The 27,889-nt window shown below is 34.7% G+C and overlaps 1 protein-coding gene across 3 annotated transcripts in view; it reads left to right on the top strand.

Moving 5' to 3' along the window:
* Positions 1–27,889, top strand: part of Appl (amyloid-beta-like protein) — a 72,967-nt gene that overhangs the window by 6,010 nt on the left and 39,068 nt on the right. For 2 of the 3 annotated variants that reach the window (XM_068391197.1, XM_068391196.1), the window contains exons 2-3: positions 4,469–4,486; positions 25,289–25,468. In XM_068391197.1, coding sequence (XP_068247298.1) covers positions 4,469–4,486; positions 25,289–25,468 — 198 coding nt within the window. The remainder of the gene's footprint in view (positions 1–4,468; positions 4,487–25,288; positions 25,469–27,889) is intronic. The other variant, XM_068391198.1, reaches the window with a different exon arrangement.

Here is a 27,889-nt window from a genome sequence, read left to right as displayed (position 1 = left end):
TCTTCAGAGAGCTTGTGTTTTATTTGTACAATGCTTTTTTTGACCTCATCTGTAGCATTCTGTCCTTATAGCTTGTTCTTGAAAGCATCAGATAGAATTTCAAACTATTTCTCTTAGAATACTCATTCGGTACTCATATATGCGATGATCAACTTCACATTAATTTAAGTGACCATCCATCATTTCTCCCTCCATATGCAGTTTACTAGAATCTGCCATGGAATTATTTAAACTGCTTGATCTTGAAGGCTATTATCATCAATTTTTGAAACCTGTCAGCTTTAGATTGTCTCCTTAAAACTGTGTGTCGGCATAAAAATAGCAGTGATTTGTTTTGTGCAGAAAGAGAAGTTGTGGTTGTAATATTTTCATGATGCAGATAACTTTGCTTAGTACTTCTGTATTAGTGAAAGGAGTAATGCTCATCTGTACTCTATACCGTGTGCGAGTTTTGTTTTACGTCAAGTTTACTATTCGTAGAACAGATGTAGCCATTTCCTTCTGAAACATTTTTCTTTTTTACATCTTTCATATGCTACCTCATGAATTTCCCTTGTCAAGTATTGTGCATATGGTATGGAAATGAAAAGTCACTTGATAGATGTCGTATGCCAGTCAGCATGTAATTATTAACGCTTCAAACAGTTTGCTATCTGAGCTGGACAAGCTAATTAGATTTTTCTATAGCGTGTCAGGATGCAGAACGTACCCGACCTTAGTTCATTTATGTGTGGAGTCTGACCTGTGTTTCTGTTTTCTGCCATCCAATGTTGAAATTGCTCGACTATAATTAATCTATTGATGTTTGTTGGTTATGAGATTTAGCTGACATAAAAAGGACCACATTATGGTATAGATACGGTGCTGGCCACTGTATTTGAGTAGCAGAGATGTTATCTTGACTTCTTGTTTTCTACCCTGTTAATGCACCCTAGTTTGAGAACTCGGACAAAGTGGGGCTGGTTGAGCATTTATTAGCATTCTTTGATGATATTTCACTGTCGTTCAGTCAAGTTATATGATTTACTAAAGTTCAAATGCTTCTTTTAGCAAGGTCACATCTCAAAGTTTTGCTGTTATATTTATATTCTATTTTATCCTTTCCCTTAATCTTGTTTTCTGGGGTGGCTTTCCCTGTTAGCTTTGCTAACTAGGATTACAGCTTGATAAACTCTTTTCATAGTAATTTTTCCCTTGCAATAATCTACAGTTAATTCATTTTGTAGAGGTATACATATATGAATTGTGATATTCTATGCGGTTCATGGTTTTATTAATCCTATACCTGTCTTGTAAGGGGGTTACGAGGTTGTATTTAGTGACATGGATACTGTTGTTCAAAGTTACCACAGCTGGTATCCATTTTAAAGATTCAATTCTTAAGAGGGTCAGGTTTATGGGATATCGATCAAGAATACGGTGATGTTTCCATAATCTATATGTACAGTAATATGTAATTTTGTTTTACCATAATTGGAATCATCCGATGTTTTTATTTATTTTGAGACTTCATTGCTTTTAATGGTAGTTTCAGTTCCTAAAGCTGTGGCAGTTCCAAACTAAACTATTGTTGAGGAATAGCAGGGTTATCCATCTTTCATAAGCTTTATCTCCAGCTTGAACTTTTTAAAAGTTTAAAGGGCACTCCTGAAAGGTAGCAGCAAAGGGCAGTGAAATTGTTCTAGCTAGCAGGGCAATGCCTTAGAGACTGGCCATATATACGTATGTTCAGTGCCCATGACCCCTCTCCACCCAAGCTCAGACCTGGGAGGGCCAGGCAATGGTTGCTGAAGACTCCGCAGGGAGACCTGTAGACTCCTTAAACCCCTCCATCCTTAGCACACAAGTAGGGTGAGGTTGCCAGCACTGAAGAAACTATCGAGTTTGAGCTATGGTCTTATTGCTTTTACTTTCTAATCAGAATTGATACAATAGATTGGGTTTTAATATTATTCCGTATAGGTGCCATTGTTGTATTAACCAATAGCAGATACCTTTCATTTTCTCCGCTGTAAAATTGGAAAGCGTGGACTATTCTTTCTGTAGGTATTACTCATGATCATGCTTGGATGTGTAGGAAAGGCCATATGCTACATTAAAGTTCCTTTCACCGTCGCTGGTTTATCTATGTCTGATAAATTTTGATAAATTTTTATTCTCCTTGCTCTCTTTACAAAGGGACCTTTATGTGATTTTAAGATGGTTGGTAAATCAAATACGCACTGGAAACAAACTATAGGTCTTGGTTGCAGTTTTATTACTTCATGGCACCTTTTTCTCTTGCTAATTAATAGATGTGAATTTTCTCTTCCATCTGTCTCAAAAATGTCCCACAAAAGTTTTTTCTTTCTGGTTGTACAGTAGTTGATGTGGTTAGGCAGTTCCGTTATCAGTAGCCCTCAAAATTTATTTATTTTATTCTTCACGGTAGTCAAGGACATGTCAGACTATTGTCAAATCTTTGCAGAATTAACATCAGTCATGATCATATTTCATGTGAAATTAATTTTAGGATTTAATCTTTAATATAACTTGTGTTGGGAATGGTTTAGGTGCAAAGCTGTCTTGACACGTAAGTCAGTATTAAAGTTTACTTCAATCCTAGTCAGTCCTCCAATGAAGAGCTCATCAGTTAGTCCCTGTATAGGTAGATATTTGTCTTTTGTTCAACGGTGCTTTGAGCTTTTTAAACTTTGCTAGTACGATGATAGTTTCATAGGGACATGCCATTGCTTGACAATGTAGATGGGTAGAAGGGCTGAGCAATACACATACAACTTACACAAAACAATAAACGTCTATAATGCAATGTAAAACAATTGAGGTACAAAATGCCTGAAGTATTTGAATTGAAACAATAGTTGATTTAAAATTTTTTACTGCGTATTTGAGATCAGTTTCTCTTGCACCAGATTGGTAATGCTGCAGGCTAATGAAATGATAATTATTTTTATTTGAAAAAATCTTATTTTGTTTTGATTACAACAATATAATATCGACTGATATTAAAATGTATCGATAAGGTTTATTGCTGTACCATTATGATTGATACAAAATCAATTCAAGATTGAACTAATGTTTAGAAAGAAACTACTAGTCCTTACGGTGTGTACATTCTCCCTTACATAAATATTAGTTCTCTTATTTTGTTATTATTTCTGACCAAATATTTACAGGTAAGGAGCCATATTACACAGGTCTACACACCAGTTTCTGTAATGAATTGTTTGTATTTACAGTAATACAATTGGTTGCTCTTATTGTAGATATGTAAGAAGTTTTGTTAAAGGTATCATTTCTTGCCATGCTACCTTGACTAGGTTCTGGGCTTTTATGTAAAGAAAAAAGTCTAAAGAATTAAAAAAAAAAAAGTTTGTTGCCCTGTATTCATAGGTTTAGATAATAAACTCTGAAAGACCATTTCATATTTAATGTCCACTATAATGATACCTTGGCAATACTGTATTTGATTAGTGTAATGCACCTCACAAGTAGAGTTTACTTAATCGCTGAATATCTTTGATGCACATTATACAAATTGTCAGTAGAGGCAGCCTTTATTGGGATGATTTTCATGGTTGTAAGTACTGTACAGAATATGCATTTGTTTATAAATCTTATACCTTAATAGAATATAAAGCATTGTAAGCCCTTTGATATCCCCTCAAGGCTATCTCTACGATTTGAAGAATATCCATAAAATTGTTATTCACAAGATCTCTCAGGCTCTTTTGTAATCCCAGCAGCACTTGAAGAGTTTTCATTTTGAATGCACTCGTAATGCCGTGTCACCGATATCTTAGGCTCTGTAAGATTCACTTGAAATTCTAGAGCTGCATGTATTTGCTCAGATTGCATCACTACCAGATTGTTTTGCACCAAAGCACTGTATTCATTCAAGATCTCGGTGTTGACAAGATTTGCACCTTTTAGGGTTTCAGTCACATATTCAATGTGTCGGTTATTGCTTATACCAAAGACAAGAGATGACACAGTGGTTTCATGTTATCCATTTACCTGTTTCTTCAGGTTGTATTTATTTCATACCTAACAGAAAAAATCTACATCACTTGCACCATACATAGGCTGAATCTATTTAAACGGAAACTTATTGCATGTACAGTGCTTAATGCATTTCTACGCAGCTCAATCTCTCTTGACTTTAATCGGGTCACGCAAGAACGTATAAATTTACCATGCTGTTATCCAGATGCTGTAGAAGCCTGTACATTGCAGTATGTTTTTAAAATATGGATTATCACAAGTATGTCCCTCTTATCATTTGAAATGGGCAGGTCAAGGGGACATCATTGTGACCTTGTCTTGCATGAGTATGTTTACTATTTAGTATGCTAGACTTTACATTGTAGTCTCTATATGACCATATACTATATTAGGTTACATAACATGATCACATACATCTGCTATATATCATGATTTTTTTTCCCTTCTTTCATAATCGCCGCAGGGACGGGTTGGCTTCCGGGTGAGTCCTTTGCTGTACACAAGTGACAAAATGAGTTGTTATTTTTTTTTTAGCTCCCAAAGCTCACAATAATCCCTTTTTTATTTGTTCTTAAGTATTTTATCCCCCCAAGATTGGCATGTTATTTTATAATTAAATGGAGTTTATGTAATCCAGTTAGGCGAGCTTTCTTTGCCTTAGTAATAATTGTCATTACAGATGAATATCTGAAGTCTGTGGAAGAATTAAATGCAGTACAGTAATAAATTTTAATATTCATTGTTTTTAAAAGAATTTTTTTCGCGAAAGTACAATAGGTCTTGAGGGGAGTAAATAAAAGTAGTCACATACAGTACTGTAATTACTGTACTAAGGTCTTGTAAGATTTTGGTGTGTAAAATATAAGAAACGTGCACGTTATTGAGACCCGTTATAACAGAGACTAATTAATCAAAACTTGCATATAAATGGGGCATTAGTTATTTCATAGACCAACAACAAGCTTCTGGTTTTTTTTTTTTTACCCTTTTTCAACAATTACATTTTAAAAAAATTTATGCTATTGCATATCAATTGGGATTTTTATAATCGCTGTCACTGTCATGAATTTTTTATAAATTTGGTTTAATCACATGAACTCATTACAGATTATCATATTGAAAAGTTGCGTGATATTTACCTGAAAAAAAATAAGAGGAAAAATTATGCATTTTTATTAATATTCAAAGAGGTTTGCCAACGAAGCTTGGGATATTCAAAGAAATAAGAATAATTTGGAAATTTTATCATGGAGTTGCCTAACATAAATCTTTTTCTTTTTTAATGTAGGTACAGCATGTCACTTAAACAGAATTATTAGTTTCTTTTTTTTTTTTGGTAGTTATGGACTGACTTTAATAAAAAGTTCATTAGATAATTTCCACCATTTTGTATAATGCCCCTTTTCAGTTGTACATTGTCCCGGGAATTGCAGCCGTACCGAGACATTTTCTTTTGAAATTTAATTGATTTTACGATGTAGGTCGTTATTTTTATGCAGAAAATGATTTGAGCAGCATGGTCCCTCCCTGCCCTTCCCTGTTGCTTTGTTTTCAGCTTGAAGTAGTTATTGAATTTGGTATCATAAATGCGTTACTGTGTGTGGTTAATAGTTATACTGTACATACATGAGATTTATATACATACCAGGCTTACATTTACTTGTCATGCTTTCTTTCGTCCACATTTGTATATATAAATAATTATATTCTGGAGTAAGACAACATATACGAGGATACACGTAAGTATAATTTTTTTTATATCTTTGTGATAATTATTCTACTGTACTTATTAATTAATTTTCTTTTAATTAAACCAACTTTTTCATATTGGTTTAATGCTTTACAAAATGATAAAACACTAAAGTGTGATTGCCATAAACTTCCGTTGAATTATTTTTACCAGTGTCTGGTTAGAGTTCCTTGGCACGTAGCTTGCTTTTGGAATGGCATTCTGTTCGTCTTGTTGTCTTGCATTCTACTTGCAGTCGTCATTGAATATTATTGGCTCTCTTATTTCCATTTGGAAATACTATAGTGGATTTATTCCTTTTAGAAGTGAATACTAATTTATAACATGGAATTTGTCAGAGGACTGAGCTTCAGAAGACAAAATCATGCATTTGAATCATAGATTTATGTTGAAGTGCTCATTTTGACTGTAAGAATTGTACTGAGGATCTATATGTCTTATGACCCAGTTACAGGTTTGTCCAAGAGAGGGAACATCCTTGAAAAAAGTAAATAAAACTGGCCATGGAGACTTAGTTCATTGTACAGGTGACCCCCAAAAATGCAATGGGCTTTCCTGGTACTGTATAAGCTTCCATGCTTTGTAATTGTTCAATACCGGTCACAGCAAGTGAATTGATGCATAGTATCGAGAACAACGTATATAATTGTTATGGTTTTGTAAACTACTGGTAAAAACTATTGTAAATGATAATTTTCTTTTCACGAGTGTTGTTCTTATGAAGCAAATGGGTATATAAACAGGCCAGAATAATTTGAAATATAGATTTGAGGGTATTGTGAAGGACATGTTTTTTCTGTACTACGTTAGGGTGCACAAAACTTTAGGGATGGCTTGGATATACAGGGATTGTTTTATCGAATCAAAACTTTTATAAATAATGATATTCTGATGGTATAATAGTGATTACGGTATGAGGACACTAGGTTTGATGAATCCCTAAAGGAAGGAGTTCTAAAAATGATGTGGCAGTCTTTAGCACTGAAAGTAGCTATGTAGTTTCCCCCCCCCCCACCTTTAAAAAAAAGAAAAAACCCACGCCATCTTTTGAATGATAGTTCTGGCTTTTTGTGTCAGTTCCTCCTATTATTTAGTCAGGATAAAAGATTGATGAGGACTTTTTCACATGTAACCCTTTAAACATTAATAGTTGATGTAAAAACCTTCTTGTTGATGATTATGGTCTAAACCTGAAATAGTTGGCTGTTGGAGACCAGAAGGTATTAAGGAGCTAAGCAGATGTGCCAGTAATTATATTTGGCTTAAATCCTTGAATGGAGATATTGAGCAATTATTTCTAGTAATAGAGAGATTACAGTTTTCCATATTAATAGTTGATGTTATATAAAACACTACTTAATAAGTTTCAAATTACTACTTCTATAATATCAGTACAGAACAATATTTCATAATCTTTCATATCAGATCAAGAGATAATTATGAAAGTCATGTTTTGGCTGATGGTAAAAAGACAAACGAATTGTTCATTATGACCAACAAAATGTTTTTTATGAACATATGAAATAGAAATCACAATTTTACCGTCCTGTAGCATGACTTGGCATGGATGAGCATTTTTTTTCTTTCAAATATTATTCTGTATAGGAATTAATTAAAGGGATTTTTAATAAGCAATTTATCATAGCTTGCAGTTGATTGTTATAATAAAGCCACTCTGTATTTTCAGTCCAATAAAGAAAAACATTCATCATTTGTGTATATTGTCTTTCACAAAGGGGAAAGGTCTTCCATTCAGTGTTTTTAAAATGATCTGGTTATCTGGATCATCCATTATTTACTATCCTTTGCATTTCTCTTTTAGAAATTTCTTGTAGTGGGTTAGTGCCTTGATTGCAACTCTTGTATTGTACTGTAGGTATTACTTGAGGGTCGTTGCAGTGTTCCTTTGCACCCAAGCAGCACTTGCTTTATACCCTTTTACTTCACTTCCTTTCCTGCTGTCTTTCATCCTTCCTGCTGTACAACTTCTAACTTTCATTTCATAGTTTAATGCTGAGTTGTCCCACTTTGGTGCTGAATGGCCTTACAAACCCCAGCTCTGGGCTATATTATCCAAAATTATAAATCCAATTCAAACTTTTAGAAATTGAATTAACAATAGACTCGTCCATTTTGTAAGCTAGCTGCATTTGAAAGTTGAGAAATAGAATTTATTTGTTGTCATGTGAGTGGGTGGAACAAAAGACTGAAAGTTGTTGTTTCTTGAAAGGTGAAGTGAAAAGGAAAAGACAGGTGTGGCTCTTGTCAATTAGACTACGTGGGTAAAAGAGCGGCTGTCTAAAGAGCCAATTAAGGTAAAGAGGATTCAAGCCTTAACAAGGATGTTTTGCTGGATGGGCTTTATGCTAGATTGTGAGAAATCTTGGAGAAGTCAAGATCCTTGAATAGGATTCATTCCTAATGAAATGGGACATTCAAACAGTGCATTTAGATCGGTTATCAAGATCGTTCAACTGTGAGATGTTGAAGTACAGTACCTGTTAAAGCAATGGATTATATACCAGGCAGTCTTATATAACCTGTATATAGAAATAAAGAAATCAGGAAAAGTTGAGAAAAGAAAATATAGGAGATAGTTAATATAGAAAGGGAACAAGTAGAGATTTGCATTCATGTCATCTAGAGAAACACCCATGATAGTATCCATTGTTGTGTTATTAGTGTTTTTACAAAATCAAGGTGGCTGCAATTTTGTTCTGAATGGTAATGAGGAGTAAAATAATAAGATATCAAATTTTTAAGTTCAATTTTTAAGATCTAGTAAATTGTTGGTACTGTACTGTATAGTGCTCCTTTTTTGACGTTTAAGCATATTTAGCTGATACTGTATTTATTGTGGTCAAAGGTTGCCTTGGCTTTTTTGTCCAGATGCAAACACTTGATGTAAAATAGCCTCTAGTAATGTAAATTTTGTTGAATTACTAGGAGTTCCTATTAATATTTAGTATGCCAGAAGGGCATTAACTATCCTGAGCAAGGTTCCTCGGAATCTAGATTTGAGAGAACAGGTTTTAATAATATGTGTGGAAATAAATGCACGTACAGATACTTCTCTTATATACACAAACAGCAGCTAAGTAATGTTGGAAATATAGTAATGTTCTTGTGTATAGAATGAAATTATTAAAGTTTATTTGCTGGTTTTAAAATTTATTAAGGGTTATATCATTTCCATGTATGATTTTTTCCATGGCGATTCGAGGGATTAATGTAAAAATTCAAGCAGACCATTATGATATTAAATATAGCATAACATTTGATCATAAAGGCAGCGTAATTCAAACATTAGTTTTCCATTTATGTAATAACTTGGCAAAGGTCAGGGAGTGCATATAAGTTTGATTAACATGCAACACAACACACGCAGATTTTGCGTACACTGGATACGCTTGTTTTTTATCTTTTATTTCAAGTTTAGATGCATCGTGGGATTAAGACCAGCGCAACCCATTATCTCAAAGCCACGGTAATAGAAGGCTTTGTTTTGTCTAATTAGCTGTGGATTTTCACTAATTATGTCAAAAGCGTTCTATTGTTTTTTCCCTTTGCATATGGAGGTCTTTATTCAGGCTTTGCTGTTAATGATTTGTTTTTGAATTCTGCTGAATCATCAGTCAGTTATGAAAATTTTACTCAACGGATTAAACTTAGAGCGACACTTTCAAACAAAGACGTTTATTTTTATCTTGGTGTAAATCATCTAGTTTTGAGCACTCTTAGATTGTTGTTGGTTTATTTAGTTTTATCTCATAGTTTTGTGTTTATATTCTTTATATTGTACTTGTACAGTTCTGTACTTTACTTTATTATTTAGCAGTTATTTTATAATGTTATTTTGCTGTTTTCTTATGGGCTCAAGTTTTCTTTCTGTGCAGTACTGTGTTTTTGCTCTTGAGATTTGGAAAGGAGCAAAAAGTTACACTTGATTTTATGGAGAATTATTTCAAGTGGTTTTGGTTTTAATAAGGTTTTCATTGATTTCACTGCTAGATTCATTTCCATTTCTTTTAGAATTATTGTGTATTGTATTTTAGACAGGCACATGTAGCCTTCACAGTTTTCACAACTGTGTATGTAAACATGAGCCTTTGAGAACTATCGGTTCCCAAAACAGTTGCAAGTCGCTCATCTCGTGTCTGAGAATAGCAATAATTTTCTTTTAATGCTCTAAATTTGTGTTTCATATTATCAGGCCGGTTATAATTCAACTTTGAAGCTAAAATACCTTTACTGTACAGTACTGTATTGTAATACAGTAATGTTAATAGATGGTAGAGTAGAAATTATAAGACCAAATGACCTATTGATACTTGATAAATCATGACTGAGTCATTTTCATATATGAGGATTTTTCCTCATGAAAAATTTTATAATCTCAAAGAAGGCTGAGGAATCATTATTTTTCAATTAATTTTGTTTGTTGTCATGCTGAAACTTGCTAAAAAGGTTAGCATTTGTGTATTGATGTTCATAAAGTGTGTCTCGCATTTACCTAGCCATTGCTTCTTTTCCTAAATGGTTGATGGTATTAGAATTAAACCATTATGCATCCGTGCATACAGGGAGATGATCATTCTGTCTGTTCTTCTCTTCTAGTGTGGCTTTAAATTCTGTAAATCAGAATTTAATCGTTTCAGTATCGTTTATGAATCTGAATCAGATCATCATTGTCTGTTGGTGTATCTTTTCAATCCTTTGTTGTTATAACTTGTCCTACATGTTTGAAGGGTTATCCATGAAACTTGAGATAAATATGTAAGAACAGAAATTTTCTGTCTCGTATGTCCCTCTCAGACCTTGTCATTGCAACTCCTACACAGTTGAACATCAGTTTTTATTGCTTACCTTTGTTTGCAGTTAGTTTAGGTTATTCCATTCAGATTTGTTACTATCATAGACCAGCATGCAGAAATGTGCAAAAAGAACGAACTTGCTGTTAGTCAAGTGTGTTGCTTACGTTAACGTTTCGTAACAACTGTGTAATTGAATTGAAAATCATCATGCATTGATGTTCGGGGCTAGGGTGTCGATCGTTTTATATATATATAATAATAATAATAATATACACACACACACACACCGGTAGTTAACCCTTTTACCCCAGGCTATTTGGAAATTTCCAACCCTTAACCCCCAAAGGGTTGTTTTTTTCCCAGCACATTTTGCAGTATATTTTTTTTAACTTGCTCTAACAGCCGTAATTTTTGTCATAGAGAGGTCAGGTTGGTCTCATTCTCTTGGAAAATGCCTGAATTTTCTCAAAAAAATGAAAAAAAAAAATGTTATAGCATTTTTTTGCAAGGACGTACCGGTACGTCCATGGGGGTAAAGGGATGGCTTTTGTGAAACGTACCAGTACGTCCTTTGGGGGTAAAAGGGTTAAAGATGGTTAGGTACTCCGTCATGGATGGTCTCAATTAGGTTCGTGTATAAGCTGTTGAGGGTGCTTGGGGGAATGTTGCGCTTGTCAAATAGGCTTGGATGGCTGCCCACAAGAAAATGACGATTAGATTGGCATGAATTATCCTATAAATTGCTGGCTGAATAATTTTGATCAACATTTTACCCAGATCCCATATCAAGGCTTTTGATAACATGAATGGATCTAGCAAATAGGTAATATAGTTATTATTATTATTATTATTATTACTACTAGCTATGCTACAATCCTTGTTGGAAAAGCATGATGCTATAAGCCCACAGGCTTCAACATGGATAAATAGTCTAGGGAGGAAAGAAAACAAGGAAGTAAAACTACAAGAGAAGTAATAAACAGTTAAAATTAAATATTTTAAGAACAGTAACAACATTAAGATATATCATATATATATATATATATATATATATATATATATATATATATATATATATATATATATAGCTATTCTATATTATATGAAAGCTTTAAAAAAAGCAAGAAGATAAATAAGATAGAATAGTGTATAGAGTGTACCCTCAAGCGAGAGAACTACCTTTAAGACAGTGGAAGACCATGGTATAGAGGCTGTGGCACTACCCAAGACTAGAGAATGATGGTTTGATTTTGTAGTGCCCTTCTCCTTGAAAAGCTGCTTACCATATCTGAAAAGTCTCTTCTACCATTACCAAGAGGAGACTAGCCACTGAGCTATTACAGTGCATTAGTTAACCCCTTGAGCGAAGAAGAATTGTTTGGTAATCTTGGTGTTGTCGGGTGTATGAAGACAGAGGAGAATAGAAAAATATAGGTCAGACTGTTCGGTGTATGTGTAGGCTAATGGAAAATGAGTTGTAACTAGAGGGATCCAATGTAGTACTGTCTGGCCATCCAAGGGTCCCAATAACTGTCTAGCAGTAGTGTCTACCAAATAAAGGTTCAGATCCTTGAAGAGTTAGTTCTCTCTCTACAATTTTGGCTGTAAAAGTAAAGGAAAATCCAGATTCAGACCATTAAAGCAGACATTAGTGGGAACTCACTGCTAAGTTTTCGTTAACTTGCTTGAAGATTTGCTCCCAGAAAGCAAATGCATCTGAATAACTACCTAGGTGCTCTCAACAAAAGCACTGAAGAGTTGCTTTTTGTTGTTGTAAGTCACCATTGCAGTTCCTTGGAACTTATAAAACATTGCAGATAGATCCAGAAGTGAAAATGAATGACTGTTTCCTACAGGCCAATCTTATTCCTTGTTTGCCCCTTTGCTTTCCATATTCTGTTATGCGGATGGATATCACTGAGGGCTGTCCAAAAATTGTGATAAACGCACTTATACATCATCTAGCCAGAATTCCTGTGCCCATGCTTTTTTTTCACGATAAAGATGGCCATTCCTCTCCAACAGCTTGATTGAGGATGTTTCACTATGCAAGGCCATGGATCTTGGAGCTGGGTTGGTTCAATGTTGCCAAGCCTGCTCTTATGTCCTGTGGGACTTCTATAAGTTTTGAGAACTGCCATGTTTAGCAACCTTATTGGAGCTCTAGATACAGTCTACTGCTTGCCTGTTTTGGGCTTTAGGGGACGAGCAGATCACAGAAGATGATTCATTTTCTTTTACAGAATGTTGGTTAGATCACAGATGATGATTCATTTTCTTTTACAGAATGTTGGTTTGAGTGCCAACCAATGAGTGGGGCTTTCCAGCAGAGAGCTTGTTAAGGGCTGGGAAGAATTTGTTTAACGATTTGGCAAATATGGTAGTCAAATTTTACCATTTCCTCCAATGGAAACTTAAAGAAGGGTGTGGATTCAGTCTACCTGGAGTCTGTGTTAAGAGTACATAGCCCTTAAGTTAAACGGTGGTGTGATGACCTCGGGCTTTCACTTTATTGACCACCAAGCCCAATCCTGTAACCAGTGATAATCCCTGATCCTGTCTGTAGTGGTGGGGATAATGTAAATTTTGGTCCCCTTTAGTCTGCATGATTTTCCATTTGGTATTTTAATGAGGTGAACTACCTGTATGGGGTTTTCAAAGGATAAGACCATAAAGATTCACTAAAGTTTTAATGATATCTCAGTGGAGAGGAAAAATGAACTTGAGCAGTGCTAGTAACAGAAGGGGTCCACCAAAGAAGAAACTCAACTACTTAGTCTGGCAGAGAAATATATTCAAGGTGTAAAACCAAAAATCAATGAAAATTACTACATCTAGAAATCTTCTGTTCAAGATTTCTGGTGTCTATAGGGATAGAATAGTAGTAAAGGTATTGTTCTGGATCCAAGATGTAATACAATATACTGTAGTCCTATTTATAGGTCTGTATAAATGTGCAATTAGAAGAATGGCATAAGTGCCAAAGGTAGGCAACTGGCATTGAAATGAGACATAACCAGCCAGATGAATGGCTGTTGTGCATTTCCCTTTTTAATCCTCAATCTTGATATTGGTACTGTATTGCATACTGCACTTAGTATAATTTGCTCATTTCTTGAGTACATTTGTACTTTAGTCATTTTGCATATAGACCTATTGATCTATTTACCAAGGCACTTCCCCAATGGGGGGGGGGGGTAGCCGACATAAAAAAGTGAACAAAAGAGGACTTTTCTTCATTCCTCCCAGCCTGATGAAGGATTCAGCCAAGTTTGGTGGGTACTGCTAGGGTGCCACAGCCCATCCTCCCCCGTTATCCATCACAAATGAAGCTTCATATGCTGAATCCCCTGCTGCTGCTACCTCAGCGGTCACCAAGGCAACCATAGGAAGCAGCATAGCGTACCAAAACATTGTGGCCAACCACTCAAACATTTACATCTCTCACAACTCCATCATCATAAAAATTGAACAACCATGGCAACATCACACATCCCTGTCTCAGCCCCACTCTCATTGGAAACCACTCACTCACTTCATTTCCTATCCTATCACATGCTATACTGTCTATGTAGACACTCTTCGCTGCTTGCAACAACCTTCCACCAATTCCGCACAACCTCACCTCATTCCACATCGCCTCCCTATCAGCTCTATCATAAGCTTTCTCCAAATCCATAAATGCAACATACACCGGCTTGCCTTTTCCCAAATATTTCTCTCGTATCAGACCTGTAATGGATAATTTTGAAGATCTCTCTCTTAAAAGTTTGTCCCTATGTGGGAATATATCGACAAAAAATCTGAATATATTCACTGTACAATACTGTAGTTGTTAAAGTATTCACCGAGATAATTATGTCTTAGGAAAGTACAGGAAAGAACTCTTGTTACTGTTTTTCAAATTACCTTATATCTAAAGAAACTTTCCATTTGAGTTTTCCCTAAAGTTAGAGTATTAATTTGACCATGAAACTGATCATAATTGATCAAAAATTACATACTGCGACATATTCACCTACTGTAATGAGAGGCCTTGCTTGTGTTTATATTGCACAAGGTGATTAAATACTCTACTTCAGATATATTTATATTCATAGTATTTTAAAGAATTACAGTACCATTATTGTGACCACTGAGTTGATGTGGAATCAGGATAAAAGAAATAAATTAACACCTATGAAGAGTTAGGTGGAATAGTTTCATTTTACTGTGCAGTATTGTGTTCACTTTCTTCTAATGGCTTCCTGGCCAAGAATTGATCTGTGCATCCTGCACTCTGTGTACAGTTTTTGATAGATAAATACTTGTCAATTTAAAGATTTTTAATCGACTTTTTCGTAAATGTCAAATGTTTTTAGAAGTAAAAATACTTATGAGTCTCAGAGATTACTGTATAGAGGACAGATTCCCCCTTTGGAAAAAAAGGGTAAAAGATTTGGAACTACAAGAGACACTTGGGGAATACAGATTTTTGTGTTAAATATTAAAAATTTTTGATTAAATATTTGAGGGGATGGAACTGTTACCATCAAATTTTTCTTGAAGAATCAAATTGGACACAATGTGGTGAAGAGAAAGAGGCTACTGTATTATATGTTGTGAAACTTAAGGGTAACTAATGATTTTTTAATTACGCAGTAAGAGGGCACAAATCATGTCTTGTGGATGGATACAATGAATACAAGCTTGATGATTAAGTAAGGGATCCATTACTAATAGAAAAAAAAAGTACGTAGTAGGTTAATTTGCATAATAATGAGACATTAAGAGGAAGTATGGAGAATGAAACCTTGGTAAATTCTTGTAGAAATTTTATTGGTAAAGTCTGACAAGGTAGATTTTTGTGGCTTCGAAAGTTGAGTTTAACCATTTTGATATTCTTTGAGTTTAAAGAATCTACACCCAATATTTCACAGCTTTGTCAAAGTGCAGATGTTACGACAGGCTTATTTACTTTATATTTTGGAAGATTTTTTGTGTAATGCTACATGAATATTATCGTTTCTAAAATCAGTTTCGTATACTATACATACCACAAACATCGATACATACCACAAACATCGATACATACCACAAACATCGGTACACAATACTGTATGGGTATGTATTTATTTGTAGTATAGCCTACCCATATTTTTGTAGGGAGAACTTAAAAACTAATAAACGTATGAATTTCTATTGGGCATTATAGCATCAGAGGGATTACGGATTTATAAATATTAATGAAAATGAATTTAGGAATTAATATACATGGAATTTTATGCGGGTTGAATGATATAACGGTGCATTGCCAAACAATGGATTCTGTAATCCTCCGAGTTATTCCCATGTCCCAGTGACAGCCTCCGGCATTGATCGTATTGCAATATTTTGAGAAAATAATTTTCCAGTTTCAAATATTGCACTGGTGTGGTTTTAGTTCCCCCAGAATTTGAAATATATTTTGACAAAATTTCTTCTTTATGAACTGTATGTTTGTGTGTACTATCTCTATAGTTATGTATACGTTTTGTAATAATGCACTTCATATATATGTGTACTGTATGTTTTACACAACGTAAAAAGCAACAGATAAAAGTTTTTTTTTTTCGTTTTTTTTTTCAAAATTCTTATTAGTGCGATGAAATATTTGTAGTTCTGTTAAATATTTAAGTATATGAGGATATACTCTAAAATTGATTGCACGTGACTAGTTTTTATATTATTACTATAAAATAGAAGAGAAAAAACAGTAAAAAGCACTGTAATGCTAATCAAGTTTTGAAAGATATTTTAAACAAACACAGATCTGTTAAATATGTTTATTATTAAGGGTTTATTCAATTTTTTTTTCCTGTTAGAATAGCATAAATGATTGGGACGATCAGAAAAGATCGCTCTGACAGAAGGTTTGTAATTTGTTAATGCCGAGATGAAAGCACCGTCACGAACGTAAAAGGATGGGGAGCTGGAGCTTCATAAAAGTGAGCGAAGGGTCACGAGGGGGAGCCAATTGGAATGGAATAAATTGAAGGGTCAGGTGATGTTTACTGTATTCTGTATGTGGATGTTAATTACTTTGATTTTGGATGACAAAGAGGGAGAAAATCATTAAGGCTTTTCTAGAAAAGAGGTGGATGTTTTTAGGACTATGATATGACTTTGATCGCGACCCATATATAGAAGTCTTGTTTGTTTGTTGATTTGTTGATCCTGTTTCTTTTTCAAATATGGAATTCTTTACATATTTGATTATGGTTTCTATATACATGTCCCTTAAGAGAGTGGTCTGTTAGATCTTACAGCAATAGTTCCCTTTCTTTTGGATTAACTTTTGATAAGGATGATGGGTTGATTTTTCTCATCCGTCTGTTTAAAGTACTCTACAATATAAGTGATGCGCAATTAATCAGGGTGTGGGAATATGATTTGAGATTGATCAGCTGTGAAGGCAGCAGTCAAGAAAGTCTTGTATATATTCTTAGCTTGGTTTAAGGAGACTAATTGATCATTGCAGATTATCTTTATTCAGAGTTGATTAATTAGGAAAGGGAAGGTAAAGTTTGATTGGATAGTTGCAGGAAATTCAAATTTAAAATGATTAGGTGAATTAGATCATGGAGTCATTGATTGGAAGTATATCTTTGATAATGTGGACCTGATTTCTGCCTAGTCCAGATAATTTTTGCCATAATGGGTGATTTTCCCATGTTATTTTTTGAAAGAAATTGAAAGATAGATTTCAAAAACCTATTTAATTAAATACCACTTTAAAGGTTATTAGTTTCAATTAAAATTACAATACAGTACATCCAAGTGCAATTGGTCTGTATACCATTAGCTTATTCGTAATCCTCATAAAGAAATTATTCTTTAAAGGGATTCAAGTATATAAAGCATTAAAATGCTTTAATGATATAAAATGTGATGATAAATAAACTGTTTGATACTATGCACAAATGAAATGATAGAAAATTGTGATAAAAGACTAAAAGTTGATAACACTTCAAATACTTTCAAAATATCTATAGTTTTATGATATACATACAATAGTTAATACACATTAAACGGTTTGATGCAGTAGTGCTGTAGTTTCTTGCGTGTACAAAACCCAGATTCATGACTGGCTAATTTTGATTTTGTCTATGTCTTTGGAATGACATGACATAAAATCAAGCATTTATTGAATGCCACTGATGAGAAAGAGCAAGAACTGCAGAGAGAAAAGTGCTAGTTCTAGAGAGGATGAAAATGAATGCAGAGATAAAGGCCAGCATAGCCTGGAATGAAATATTCAGAAGAGGAGATGCTATCTCTATTAGAATATTGTGAAGGGTTGTTGAATATATTGAGAGATTGAAGTGGTATCTGGGAATTTTGGGAGGATCAATACAAATTTGAATGCGTACACAATGAAGGAGATATAGTTAAAAAGGTAGTGTTTAACTTGTATTTTGTACGTAAATGGAAGTGGGGAAGATGGAATGATAAATGTTAGTATGGATAAGAAAGTATGATCGGCTCACTTTGGTATTTGGAAGCGTTTTTTATGGACGATGTCGGGATGAGTTAGGTTTGTTACGCTTAGGTAAAGTAGCAGGTGATCTGTAACAGTAGCATCTTGGAAGGTACATTGAATGTTAGATAGTAGAAAGAGCTAATTAAAATAGAATGATGGAGCAGATGTGCTGTATAGATAGCAGATTACATTGAAGTCAACATGATAGGGAAGAAAATACAGTACTGTCCAGTATTACTGTGTTAGTATTAATTATAAAGTACATATATAAGTATATTTTTTATGGATTGACAACTTAGGCTAAGGACGGGGTAAAATTAGATGTTAATTACATTGTAGGTAAAGTGATAGTCTCTTTAAAATGGTTGTGAGAGAATACTTGATAGTGGAGGTGTTTCTACATCAAATTTTATTTCTTATTTAAAAAGGAAGTAGTGTGAAATCCAAGTCTAGGGAAAGATTTAAGGTTGGGAGTTGTTAAAGTGAATTATGGTTTTGTGTATGTGGAACAATGATGGTTAGAAGGGTGGGGAAATTGGGCACAATGAAATTGATGAAGTCTACTTTTTTATGCCCCCCAAAAAAAATGATAATGAGAAGCTAGGTGGAAAGGAGAGAATAGAATACAATGAGTTGATGGTATACATTAGGGAAATATTGTACATGAGAACGTTTAATCAGGTGTATAACAGAAGTGGTAGAATAGAATAAAATAAAAACCATTTCTTTATTTCAAGGCCTTCCATCTGTTTTCAAGATAATAACTGAACAACAACTGTAATCTTTTAAAAAGAAGCTCTTCATATCCGTAAGAATGACAGAAATCGTTACGTTTGTTAGGGAAGCATTAAGGGTCACTGAATTCTAATACGGCATGTGTCGTATAACATTTAAGCTTTCCCGTCGAGAGCACAGATGATAACGAAGATGGTTGAAACAATGAAGTCTGGGCTCGTGTTGTCAAACATCAATATCTGACAGCAAGAATAAAGGAGTTAGTTTGCCGGGTTCCCTCTCTGTTTAGGTTGCCTATGTAGGTGTGGTATTGGTAGTGAGGATGGAAGAGTAAAAAGAAAGAAAGGAAGACATTGCTGTTATTCTTGTTTCCTTTCTAAAAAATCTTTTGAGAGAGAGAAAGAGAGAGAGAGGAGGGTGTGTAACTGTATATAGGAGGAGCCATTAAAGAGAGATATTGATTTCCTCAACTAGAAAAAGATGAAGAAAAACAAGAACAGCAACAGTAGCAACAGAACCTCGGGTGGCTCCAAAGATCAATAACAGCACAAGGGTGACTCAGGGTGGCTCTAGTTATGTCCCAGCCACACGACTCCACTCTGCCTCACCCTTCCTCTCCCCCTTATCCTCTCTTTCCCCTTCCCCTTCCTCCGATTTCTCTTATTCCCCAGTTTCTTTAATTTTATGTAATAATTCTTTTTCTTTCATGTTATTTCTTCTTCCAATCCTTACAGTGTCTTTACAACATGATTCCTCGGTGATAACTTAGATTATTCTCTCATTTCTTCTTGTATTATTTCACCATCATACCTTCTCCAGATCATTTGCTTTGCTTGTGTTGGATTCCATACCATGTTTTAACAGGTCAATTTCCCTTGTCTACTCCAAATACTTGGGTTTAATTTTCTATGTACTCTACCTCCCTTTGTGGCGAGTTTGAATACTGTCCGGCTTGAAATGTCAATCCTGAATCACTGTTTGTTCATTCATGGTTGATAGTGTTATGTTGTATAACTTATCTGTAAAATCATTATCATCTTTGGATACATTACGTTCATCAGGAAGAAATTAGTTTATTTGTAAGTGCAATGTAAGGTTGCATTCAATGTTATATTCATGATTCTGGTGACAAAATAGCAGTCATATTGTATTTAACGTAAAAATGGGAATAGCGTCTTCCCTCTTGACTGCTGGGTTACTTTCACATCCGGGGAACCTTGTTCCATTCTTTCCATTTCAATGTAGCTTCTTTATTCTTTCCATTTCATGTTTGTTTCTTTTTTCTTTACATTTCAGGACAGCTTCATTTGTCTTTCCATTTCAAGTTACCTTTTTTTTTTTCAGTTTCATGTTGGCTTCTTTTTTCATTCCTATCCTATTTTCCATCGCTTCCAGGCTAAACGTAAAGAAAAAGCTGCCTCTCTCGGTGCTCTTTACGTGACAAAAGGTAATATGCATGATTCCCTGACCTCTTTTGTCAAGCCTTCGCAATAGCCGTGGGTTGAGGATCTAGAATGATTAGCCTTGGTATCAACACAGCAATGCAGCACAAGACGTAATCCAATATGCTGGCGTTAATTATGTTCCAGGAAAAGTTGTAGTGCTGCATGATGAAGTTATGATAAGAGACTGGATTTAGTTAGAGGTCTACATTCGTTTAGTTTTACATTCTCTTTAAAAGAGGAGTCTTTCACATTTCGTTAGAGGTCATCCCTTTCTTTTGTATCCTAACTATCTTTATCAAGTCTACTGTCCAGGTAAAAGCAAAGAAGATGTCTTTCTCCAAATATTTGTCACAAGATAGAAAGAAAAAAGGGGACTATAGTTCTAGATAGAGTATCAAGATTTTACCTGTTCAGTGTCGAACGTTTTATTCTTTCATGTTTTTCTTTACGTTTCTTTCAGTATATAGTATACAGTACATGTATTTTCTTAATCATTTAGAGAATGGAAAATGCTAAGGGTTTTATCTTTGATAACTTCATATTGTATATCATTTTATCTTTGGGGAGTACAGTATGCATCCTGGCAGGTACTGTATTCAATTATGTAAACATATTCATTTTATAAATGTTGTAAAGTTTGGAAAGAATCTGTTGTTCCTTTCCCGGAGTTTTGCATCTAATTTACCTAAATTTAAGCTCTCTCTCTCTCTCTCTCTCTCTCTCTCTCTCTCTCTCTCTCTCTCTCTCTCTCTCTCTCTCTCTCTCTCTCTCTCTCTCTCTCTCTCTCTCTCTCTTTTACTGTAGTACAGGTCCTGTGTGAGTGTGAGATCAAACCTTTCAGTTTATTCCCTACTAACACAGGTTATCAATCAGGAGAACAAGCTACGCCTTGGGCTTGTCCTTGAAAACCTTGAATGGATACTTCAGACAAGTAGGCCTTTTCAGTGAAGGCAAGTGCTTCTGTAGACTTTGGTGTTGAGAGGATAGTAAATGTTGAAAGATTGCCAAAAGGACATTTAAAGAAGGCTAAGGGACTTTGGCTTCTGAATTTTTGTTGGAGTTTTAGTTAAAAGTTTCTGTTATTTTAGTAACAAACTTATTTCTTTGAAGACTTGAGGAGTAAGAAAATTTGATTATAACTGAAAGGTGATTGTTGGTTAACCAAGGCACCAGCCACCTTGAGATACTACCGCAAGAGAGGTATTAGGTTCCGACTGGCTAGATAGTACTAATTTGTATCCCTCTGGTTACAGCTCATTTTTCTTTGCCTACACATACACTGAATAGTCCAACCTATTCTTTACACATTCTCCTCATTTCTCATACACCTTACGATGCTAAGATAACCAAAAAATCTTCACCCAAGGGGTTCTACAGCACAGTAATTGTTCAGTGGGTACTATCCACTTGCTAAGGATGGAAAAGAGACTTTTTCCAGGGTAAACAGCTCTTCTAGTAGAAGAACAGTCCAAAATCAAACTATTGTTCTCTAATCTTGTGTGGTGCCCTAGCCATTGTACCATGGTCTTCCAATGACTTTGGGTACACTGTGTTCACTTGCTTGAGGGTACACTTGGGAACACTATTGGTTTCCTTATTTCCTTTCCTCACTGGGCCATTTTCCCTGTTGTACCCCTTTGGTTTATTGCATCCTGCTTTTCCAGCTAGGGTTGTAGCTTAGCTTGTAAATACGTGATAATAATATCAGCTGGCTTACAACAGGGAGATCTATAGGTACAGTGTATCATAGGTGCTAAACTTTTGTAGGATATTTTAGGTTATCTTTATAATACAGTATACTTTGTTGTTGACCTTGAATACCCCATAGTGTTAATGAAGTAGTTGGCTTATACTGTAATGTGAATATTAGCCTTCTGAGGACTATTACAGTAGGTTCTTTAACTTCTCAGCTCCTTTCTTATATGCTCTGCATTTATTTTCCATTATGCTAAAACTCGATTTTCAGAGAAACTGGTCTGCTGCTTCTTTTTGGCTTTAGGTGCCATTCTATTTTTTATTTTCCACTCATTCCTCTGGTTTATAAAAGGCATCTCTGTACCTTTTCAAAGAGATTTAGGATTAAAGTATGTTACTCTGTTAGGTGTGGGCAATCACCAGAAATTTGTTCAGTGACCTGGGTGGGTTTTTTTTATGGCCAATCTGAACCTACTATTGAAATAACTTTTTTTTGTATTGAGTTGTAGTGGCAATTTGCTCTCGATTCATTTGTCAAGGATGCTTCAGTTAAATGATGGAAATTGGATAGTGTAGAAAAGCATTATATTATGAGAGGAATATGGGAAGTGAAATATTTAGTTTGATGAAAAAAAAGGTATTTTGAAAAACGTTTTTGTCCATTCCAGTAGGAGGGCATCATATAAATTGTTTTGTACAATACAGTAAGAGAGAGAGTTCAGTTCAGTGCAATGACTATATACTCTTATTCATCATCATCATTTCCTCCTTCGCCTATTGACGTAAAGGGCCTTGGTTAGATTTTGCCAGTCATCGCTATCTTGAGCTTTAAATTCAATGCTTTTCCATTCACCATCTCTTGCTTCATGCTTCATAGGCTTCAGCCATGTGGGCCTGGGTCTTCCAACTCTTCTCTTACCTGATGGAGCCCAGTCAAATTTTTGGAGTGATTTCTCAAACCATCTCCATTTGCCTCTCACTAGAATTTCATCCGCATATTAAATAATATTTATACTATTAATTATAAACTAGTACTGTACTTTAGTATGGTGTTTGTTTTATGACATTATCATGCTGTATTGTTTGCCCAGACTAAAGTCTTTCCCAAGTAATGTGGTAAAAGTTGATAGTCAAAATTTGGGATAAAGGATCTTTAAATGTAAGGTGGAAGAAATCAAAGGAATATAATGAAGTTTAATAGGCAGAAAGAAATGCAGCAAAAGGCAATGTATTTTTGTATATCTTTTTGGGGATGTATATATATTTAATTCAATTTCAGCCAGGAATCAAGCTTGGTGTCGTCTCGTTTCATTCTTGGTAGTAAACAGTTTGTCAAATTAGGAAATAATATTCTGGTACAGTATGTTTTTTAAAGTATAAAATTAGAGTTCAGTACTGTAATGTATGAAATCTACAACTGTAAGCAATCTGTAATTGATAAAAACTAAGTAGCAGTGTTTCTGACCTTGCAGTCAAGAGCCGAATTGTATAATGCCCAGTGCCCCACAGTTTGTAAAGATGAGCCATTTACTCTTTTTTTTTTTCTTTTCTTTTCTTTTTTAAATGAATTTATTCACTGATTAAGGGAATGTTACAGGGCATCTGTTCATATTTTTATCAGCTTGGGAAAGGTTGCAAAAAAAAAAAAACTTAAAATAGGAAAGCATTTTATTTGGAATATTGTTGTGTTAGCATTTTGAGTGTTGGTAAAAGCTAGCATTAAAGAGGATTCAATTGAATAACTGAAAGGGTCATGGCTGTATTATATAATTTTTTTTGTGCTGAATTCCCTTGCACATGGTATCTCATACAGATTACAATAGATCAGTATTTATTGTTATTTACATTTACTGTCAAGTTCATTTTCTGTTTGTAATAAGGAAATAGAAATGAACAGATTAATTTGGTTTGGATGATTCCAGCAGGAAATGACAGGTAAGGGAAGTGATGAATGTGGTGTTAATGGAATTTACATTTCATGTTACGTAAAGACAAACCTCAGTTTAATCAGTAGATTGAAAGTTCCCTATTGTACCGCCTTTATTTATATGCAAACGCTCCAACCTCCCTTCTGTTATGCACAGATCTCTCTCCTCCTCTCTCTCTCTCTCTCTCTCTCTCTCTCTCTCTCTCTCTCTCTCTCTCTCTCTCTCTCCCCTTCTCAACCCTTTTTGATGAGTACCCTTAACCTCCCTCCAGTCGTTAAACAACGTTAGACTACATTCTTCCAAATTTTTAGGACGAGGGCAGACTTGCCTCCCGTTTTTACAGGAATACTAGCTCCCCTCTTAAACCCAAATCTAAGAATGTACACAAGGAAAAGAGATTCAGATTCTAAAACCAAATGACACAAAGGAACGATGAAGGCTGTGGTCATAATTATGCAGTATTATTACCCTTTGATACTTGGGAAAAAAAAAATCGATCTTTTGGCTCTTCACTCCCTGACATAAAGATGATATGTCTTATCAATGAATGGTCTGCCGTGTTGTTGTGGAAGTTCATCACAGGTGATTAAATGTCGGCTATTCTTGATTAGTGGCGGGAGTGAGGTTTCTCTACAAATTTGTAAAACATTAATTAAAAAATTATTTCTAAACTGTATATTTATGATAAACCATATTTGTCTATATCTGGTATGGCTGTGAGTTTTAAATTAAAATATATGATTTTATAATAGCATTGTACAGAAATTAAGCACTACTGTACTTTTGTAATTAGTAGGAGTAGCAATATAGTGCGCATTACAGTACTTTACTTTTTATGGAAGTTATTTTTTTTTTTTTTAAATGACTTAATTTACCAGAGTTATTATTTTTGCTTTAACTGGTTTTACATCTGGTGAATATGATGGTTTAACTAATGAATTTGATTATGAATCTATTGAAAATTTTGTTATGTCTTCTGTGATATAATGATATTTTTTATTTATATTTTTGTTAACTGGTTTCATAACATTTTAATTTTGCTTGTATCCTTTCTCATTACCCGTAGGACATATGAGTACTATACACATATCTGTATCTGAGCCTTTTATTAGTGCTTTTGTTTTGTGGTTATAATTTCTACGATTTTGATTTTAAAGGCTAATCTATAACTACACTTTACTTAAATTATTCATAGACATAGTATTTCAAAATCGTAACTTGTAGCAGCATACAATAATTTAATACTATGAAGTGTTGTACTGGAGAAGTGGAAGGTGACCCTCCCTGCTTATAATTAATAAATCAAAGTGTTTGTATCTTGGAATTTATATTTATCTCCTGTATTATTCTAGACTTGAAATTATCTCATCACTCGGTTTGTTCTCTTTAGTAATTTCCCAACTTTTGTGTTGCAGAGCGGCGTGTCAGGTGGCGAAGCGGGACCCAGGTTTGAACCGCAGGTGGCAATGATGTGTATCGGGCGGTCGCAGTATCACGCCCAATACATGTCAGAGACTGGTAGATGGGTTACTGACAGCAACTCCAAAGTTACCTGCTTGAAGGATAAGGTTGATATCCTACGATACTGCAAACAGGTGAGTCGGTCTTTTTCATTATTATGATAGATGTAATCTCTCTCTCTCTCAACACTTTAGGTAACAGATTTAGCTAGCAATGCAAAGGCACCTCATTTGAGTATCATACCAGACGAGAGGGAACAGTTGGGTGCATTCCTAAAAATTGAGATTACCTCTGTTCATCAAATTATCAAACTGTATACCATTGCAGGTCACAGATAGTATGGAGAGATAAGGAGAGAAGAGAAACTGATGTGAGACTGTATTTTCATTCTGTAAGGATGAAACCATTCAAAATATGTTCAAGAGATATTGTGTGTGTGTGTCATGTATTGTTTATTATAATATTGTGTATCCTGTATTGAATATTATAAGATGACCTTTCCTTGCTCATTTACAGTGAATGAGGAAGTGTTGTGGATCTCTCAGGGCAGTTGTTTAAAATGTTAAGGTCATATGTTAAAAGAGTATACACACTGCTCAGAGTCCAATATGCTCCCACGATCATTGAAAATTTGAGGATCGGACTCTTGGAACCAGTGAAGATCAGTTCTACTAAGTTTAATTTTTTTTATTATTGGGGTTAAACTGCTTTTCTTTTGTGTTTTAATGGTTTCACCAGAAATACAGATTTTCCTATACATACTTTATTCAAGAATTGCTTGAAGAACTTGTAATTTTATTTTTATAAATTTCTTTGCTCACCTTTGCACAAATACTTACATTTTGAAGAAAAGAATTACTTTCATAAAGTAAAAATGGGGAAAGGTGAGAGGCAAAAGAATATAGAGAAATATTGTAGCGTGGAAGTTGAAAGACTGCCCGTACATAACTCTTGTTTTCTATGATGGAAATGCAAGCCGCCAAAAGTACGGCGTCATAAATTTCTGGGTTTTAAAGAGGAAGGAAGAGTGAAAGAATTTTGATGTTTTCTCTGGAGATAAGCAAAAGATATTGAATTTGTGTGTGATGGAGAGATAGCTTAAATATTGATTATCCAACACCTATAAAAACTATAATGTTATAGAAAAGAAATGCATAAATTTTTGAAATATGCAATACCAGGTAATGGTGGAAATGAAACAATAAAGATTCATAAAATGTTCGCGGTGTAGATGTTAGTAGCTGACGCTAGTTAATTATAGTCTAATTTGCAAGTCATGAGAATTTAAAATATTCTCCCTTTTGGGAGGCTGAATAGTACTAATTTCTGTTGATATTGTGGTTTCACAGATTCATCGGAATATTTTAAGATTGGTGTGGTGAGGGTAAAGTAACAGTACTTTTATTTTCAGTATGGTTACCTTTGAATACCACTACCAGTATGTGAAGTTTGATATTTCATGAGGTTTTTGTGAAGATTTAATGGAAATATTAGTTTTTGAAATTGAATTTTTTTAATTTAAGTTTAACTATTCATTTTACTTAATATATTTAAGTTTCCACTAGGTTCTCTCTCTCTCTCTCCCCCCCTCAAGTAGGTTCTCTCTCTCTCTCTCTCTCTCTCTCTCCCCCCTCAAGTAGGTTCTCTCTCTCTCTCTCTCTCTCTCTCTCCCCCCTCAAGTAGGTTCTCTCTCTCTCTCTCTCTCTCTCTCTCTCCTCAAGTAGGTTTTCTCTATATATATATATATCTCTCCCCCCTCAAGTAGGTTCTCTCTCTCTCTCTCTCTCTCTCTCTCTCTCTCTATATATATATATATATATTGTATATATATATATATATATATATTGTATATATATATATATATATATTGTATATATATATATATATATATCCCCTCTCAAGTAGGTTCTCTCTCTCTCTCTCTCTCTCTCTCTCTCTCCTCAATTAGGTTCTCTCTCTCTCTCCTCAATTAGGTTCTCTCTCTCTCCTCAAGTAGGTTCTCTCTCTCTACTCAAGTAGGTTCTCTCTCTCTCTCTCTCTCTCTCTCTCTCTCTCTCCTCAAGTAGGTTTTCTCTCTATATATATATATCTCTCCCCCCTCAAGTAGGCTCGCTCTCTCTCTCTCTCTCTCTCTCTCTCTCTCTCTCTCTCTATATATAATATATATATATATATAGAGATACTACCGCTAGAGAGTTATGGGGTCTTTTGAATGGCCAGACATTACTACATTGGATCCTCCTCTCTGGTTACGGTTCATTTTCCCTTTGCCTACATACACACTGAATAGTCTGGCATATTCTTTACATATTCTCCTCTATCCTCATACACCTGACAACACAGATTACCAAACAATTCTTCATCACCCAAGGGGTTACTGCACTGTACTTGTTCAGTGCCACTTTCCTCTTGGTAAGGGTAGAAGAGACTCTTTAGCTATGGTAAGCAGCTCTTCTAGGAGAAGGACACTCCAAAATCAAACCACTGTTCTCTAGTCTTGGGTAGTGCCATAGCCTCTGTACCATGGCCTTTCACTGTCTTGGGTTAGAGTTCTC

The sequence above is a fragment of the Palaemon carinicauda genome, chromosome 17 (genome assembly GCF_036898095.1).
Source record: "Palaemon carinicauda isolate YSFRI2023 chromosome 17, ASM3689809v2, whole genome shotgun sequence".
Classification (NCBI taxonomy): Eukaryota; Metazoa; Arthropoda; class Malacostraca; order Decapoda; family Palaemonidae; genus Palaemon; species Palaemon carinicauda.
The sequence above is the reverse complement of the archived record's forward strand: the minus strand, read 5'-3'. Positions and strand labels throughout refer to the sequence as shown.